Source organism: Diuraphis noxia, unplaced genomic scaffold (genome assembly GCF_037042655.1).
Source record: "Diuraphis noxia isolate RWA-SAM2 unplaced genomic scaffold, SU_Dnox_SAM2 contig0002, whole genome shotgun sequence".
NCBI classification, from domain to species: domain Eukaryota; kingdom Metazoa; phylum Arthropoda; class Insecta; order Hemiptera; family Aphididae; genus Diuraphis; species Diuraphis noxia.
In genome coordinates this window covers 15,141,150-15,146,214 of record NW_028301712.1, presented here as the reverse complement: position 1 = coordinate 15,146,214, position 5,065 = coordinate 15,141,150, and the positions used below count along the sequence as shown (strand labels likewise).

Sequence of the window (5,065 nt, the reverse complement as noted above, 5' to 3'; positions counted from 1 at the left end):
AAACTGTTATAAATAAATTCATATTTTTTTATATAAACGTGCCTACCTATATTTAACCATTCTTTAAGACAATTTGGAATTGAAAATATTTCGATTTATGGACAGTCGTGACGTAGGATAAATAATAATCTTGAAAACTTACAAAGTAGGTATTCTGATATACAAAAATTTAAAAAACATCGTAAATCTGGACATTTTTAAGTATGAGTACCATTTTTTTTTCAATTAATAAAATCTTTATTCTAAATAATTAAATACCGGATCTTGCATAAAATGCATGTTATTATTTATTACATCACATACATGCAGACAATGAGTGTCTACAAAAAATTACTCGATTGATTAAATATTTAAATATTAAAATTTTATGCTGCGTGCTATTTCATATTCTGACGTTAGTGCATTTTTTGCATATGTTTGCATATTTTAACAAAATTCCGTATAAATATATACATAACGATCCAAAAAGGTGTTAAACAAAATAAAAAACAGATTGTATGTACCTACGACGTTTATATAATGTCAAATATTTTATGTCTCAAAGAAAATTCGGACGCTAAAAACAGCTTGCTAAACTTCCATAGGTTGGTTGTAGAAGTTTTATTGTCGAGACGTGGGTACGTGGGTTTAACTATTTTATCTAATCTTGTTGATAAAATGCCCGAAACAACATATATAGCTACGTTATTAAAACATCTGATAAATGTATACAAGACAATTATTGTTAGTAAGAAATTACGTTGTAGCCAAGTGAGTGTTGAATGTGCGTGTTTTTTCGCCAAAAATTATTTTGTAATTCACCAATTAATTTTTAAACAGTTAAAATGCCCAAAATTAAAAATTAAAAACTGGCATCAATTAAAAAATGGACTGAGCCATACAATATTTCTGGTGAGGTTTTCAAAATTTTAAATAATACAACAGTTTTCTGTCAGCATTGTCAAAAACCGGTTACAGCAGAAAGAAAATTTCTAATTGATCAACATGCAAAATCATTTTTGCATGAAAAATGTTTGAAAAAATCTTCTTCTAAACAAACTTTTGTTCATGAAGCATCAATATCCATAGAAAACCAATCACAATTTTTCAAAGAACTTTGTAATGCATTAATTTTTTCAAACATACCTTTACATAAAATACAAAATAAAAGCTTTAAGTCTTTTTTTGAAAAGTATACAAATAAATATATTCCAGATGAAAGTACGTTAAGAAAAAACTATTTAAATCAATGTTGTATAGACGTTTTACAAAATATTCGAGAATACATAGGCAGTTCGTACATTTTTTTCTCTGTTGACGAAACTACTGATCCTCGAGGAAAATATGTAGCAAATTTTATTGTTGGTAAATTGAATGCCGAATCTCCTTCTAAATCGTACCTTTTAGCATCGAAAGTTCTGGAAAAAACCAACAATTCAACCATATCACAATTTATAAACAATGCACTTAAACTATTGTGGCCTGAAGGTAACAATGATGATAAAGTTTTGTTGATGTTATCTGATGCTGCTCCTTATTATATGACGAAAGCTGCACACAATTTAAAACCATTTTATTCGAATCTTGTACATGTAACTTGTGTCATTCATGGTATTCACCAAATTACTGAAAAAATTATGGATACTTTTCGTGATATTAATGATTTAATTAATAATGGAAAAAAGGTTTTCTCAAAGGCTCCGTGTTATAGAATTCAGTTATATAAAGAAATGTTGCCAAATACACCTTTACCATCACAGTCAATAATTACCCGTTGGGGTACTAGGTTAGAGTCAGCCTTCTTTTACGCAGATCATTTTGAAGAATTCAAAAATGTAATTGAGAACTTAGAAGATGACGCAAAACACATTAAAAATTTTAAATTAAATATAAAATATGATCTTGCTTACATTAGAGCAAATTTTTTATATATCGTTGAAAGTATCAAAAAGCTTGAAACCTCTAATTTGTCCCTTGTACTCCTTGTAGACTCGTTAAAATTTTTAGAACAAGTGGAAAACTATGTAAATGAACTTTCTACTAGTGCAAATAGTATAATAATTAAAACAAAATGTAAAAACGTTTTGAATAAAAATAACGGATTAAAAGTTTTAAAAGAAATTTCGAAAATACTTCAAGGTGACAAGGCTAATTTCAACGATTTATCTGTTCCAAATTATTCACCGGATATACTAGCCAATTTTAAATATGCTCCAATAACCAGTGTTGATGTTGAACGCAGTTTTTCATCCTACAATAGTACATCTTAGATGAATCTTATTCTTATTTTACAGACCACCATCATAATTTTACAGAAATAAACATGGAACATACTTTAATAACTTATTGTTTTTCCAACTAATACCTATAATATCTAAATTAAACTGTTTGTTCTTTTTTCTATTTATATCACCATTGTATCTACTATTTAATTTTAATAAAATATTTTTTACAATGTATTATAATGATTAAAACTAAATTACTATTTAATAAATTACATTTTTGTATTACATATTTGCTATATTAAATCTACATTTTACTTTTTGTTTATAAAATTGCTGTTATATCATTTTTATTAAATATTGTTTAACAACAGATCGTTGGAGAAGATTCAAGAGGACTACGTATAACGCCAACCTTAATAATAACACAAAAGTGGTGCTTATTAGTGTCGACGGTAGATGGCGCGTCTATTACTGTTTTGAGGAGGTATCATGATAATTATTAGGGCCCGGAAGTTCATGCACAAAAAACTATCAAAATATGCATGCAAATATGCGCTCAAGATCAATAAAATATGCGCTAAATATGCATTTAAAAAAAAAAAAAACATCAAGTTATTTTCGTTTTTGGTAAAAAAAAAAATAATTAAAATATGGGAAAAAACAAGCACAATTTATTTATTAATTAATATGGTATATATTATGTTATATTTACTTTAGGAATTACAATTTACAACCAGTGACTTTGACAGGTTTTCAAATACAAATGAACGGCGATTATCAGCCAACATATTTTTGTAAAGAGAAAAGCTCCGTTCTACATCAACAGAAGAAATTGGAGCATACTTGAAATGTATGAAATCTGAAATTTGAAGATCCTCTGGAAGGCCATCTGTTGTTGTTTCTTCTCCTGACATGACTTTTGAAATTGTTGACAGTATCTTAAACCCCTCGTTTTTCTCAATAACTTGTTCCAATTTATTGTAAATTATAACGCCTTTTGGAACTTTAATTTCTTTTAATTTTTTTATGACATTATTTACAATTTGAATTTCTTCAACTAAGGGTGTTCCTCGAGTTTCTAAACTGTTAATGGCTGATATTAAGAAACCATAATTTGTGTGAATAAAAATTAAATTTGATTGAACATTTTTATCACATATTATTTGTTTTACTTTTTCAATTGCCACGGCATCATCAGCATCAAGCATATTAACAACTTTTTTTATAGTTTTAAAATGCTCACAATAATACATAGCCGCTTTCAACCAGGTACCCCAGCGCGTTATAATTGGTGAAGGTGGCAATGGCGTATCAGCGGCTTCTCGTCGAAATAATTCGATGCGAGCTGGTGCTTTCAAAAATACTTTTTTCATGTTGGATATAAGTTCATCGACTTTAGGGAATTCTGCTCGAATTTTCTCACATACTCGGTGAAGACCGTGGGCCAGACAGGTTACATGTATCATTTTGGAGTAAAAGGCCTGTATGGATTTTGCAGCTTTCACCATATACGGTGCTGCATCGCTAACAAACAAAATAACGTCGTCATGTTGTATTCCTTTCGGCCATAATGAAAAAAGTGCTTTGTCAAAAAGCTTACTAATTGTTGTATGGTTTGCTTTTTCCAGAACTTCAGAGGCAAGTAAAAAATGTTTACCAGGTTCATCTACTGGTAACGTGCCAATTATAACATTCGCAACATATCGCCCTTCTGAATCTGTCGTCTCATCAATCGACACCCAAATCTTTTTATTTTTCACCTCATTTCTTATCTCGTCCATCGTTTCTTGGTAGCAATCTTCGACGTAGGTTTTTCTTAGCGTAGATACGGAAGGAATGTCCTTATCCACATATTTTTCTAGAAATGATCGAAAATGTGTGTTGCTTAGTTTTTCCAACGGAATATTTGATTTTAACAATGCTTTGCATAAATCTTTGTTAAAATCAGATTTTCGTGATGATGGTGTCGTAATAAGCGGTTGCGTTGAACTATTTTTTTTAGCTTTGCGATTAACAGCTCGAGCATGTTTCTCAGTTTTTATATGCTGAGTTACGCAAAAACGTTTGTCACTGTTCACCTTTATTTCGCACATTTTACAAAATAAAACACCTCCATCGGATGCAAATATATTTTCACCAAACTCGGCCACATAACTACAAATTCGATTCGTTCCGACTTTTGGCATTTTAAAATTAATGGAAACTGATGTAAAACAAAAACAACACTATAGGACGATCGCACACGACTAACGGACTAAACCTTGTGCTCGGACTCTCACTATAATACGTTCTTGTATCGTGCTATCATGATAATCGCGACAGTCATTAAACCATTTTATTAATACTTGATATTTGAGAATATAACAATTGTCGATTATCGTTTCAATTCAATTTAGCTAGAAGTATAGGCTAAGTACTGGCTTATCGTTATCGCCTATCATGAATTATCGCATGAACTTCCGGGCCCTAGTAATTACATAATATTAAATTAAAGTACGACCTGTATAATTTTAAATAGGTTTTTATACTCAAAGTCCGAAATTTCTATAAAATATTAATGAAAAAAAAAATATCAAAGGTAAAATGCAATAAAATGCAATTTTTTTTTAAAATATGCATATTATGTAAAAAACCTCAAAATATGCGAAAATATGCAAACTAAAATTTCATTTTTGAACTCATCAGGTTGTGATTCAAATTTGTAGCTCATCCAGCAACTTTTTGATGCACTCATTAAAAACATGCAAATGCATGAACTTCCGGGCCCTAATAATTATATTACCACGTTACGAATTTTGTTTTATACTAAAAAATGTAAAATGTTGTGATTTGTTATACAGAAAATAAGTATTGTTCAGAAT

General features: G+C 29.6%; 2 protein-coding genes across 2 annotated transcripts; one reads left to right on the top strand and one right to left on the bottom strand.

Annotated features, from left to right (window-relative positions):
• The first annotated feature begins 465 nt into the window (after positions 1-465).
• LOC149058133 (uncharacterized) lies at positions 466-3,350 on the top strand. The gene is made up of 2 exons (XM_089220866.1): positions 466-891; positions 2,576-3,350. The coding sequence occupies exons 1-2, from the start codon at positions 520-522 to the stop codon at positions 2,705-2,707; spliced, it is 504 nt and encodes a 167-aa protein (XP_089076992.1). The 5' UTR covers positions 466-519; the 3' UTR covers positions 2,708-3,350.
• LOC149058132 (uncharacterized) lies at positions 2,854-4,729 on the bottom strand. The gene has a single exon (XM_089220865.1). It carries the CDS (start codon positions 4,388-4,390, stop codon positions 2,918-2,920), a length of 1,473 nt encoding a protein of 490 aa, XP_089076991.1. The 5' UTR covers positions 4,391-4,729; the 3' UTR covers positions 2,854-2,917.
• Positions 4,730-5,065: the final 336 nt, after the last annotated feature.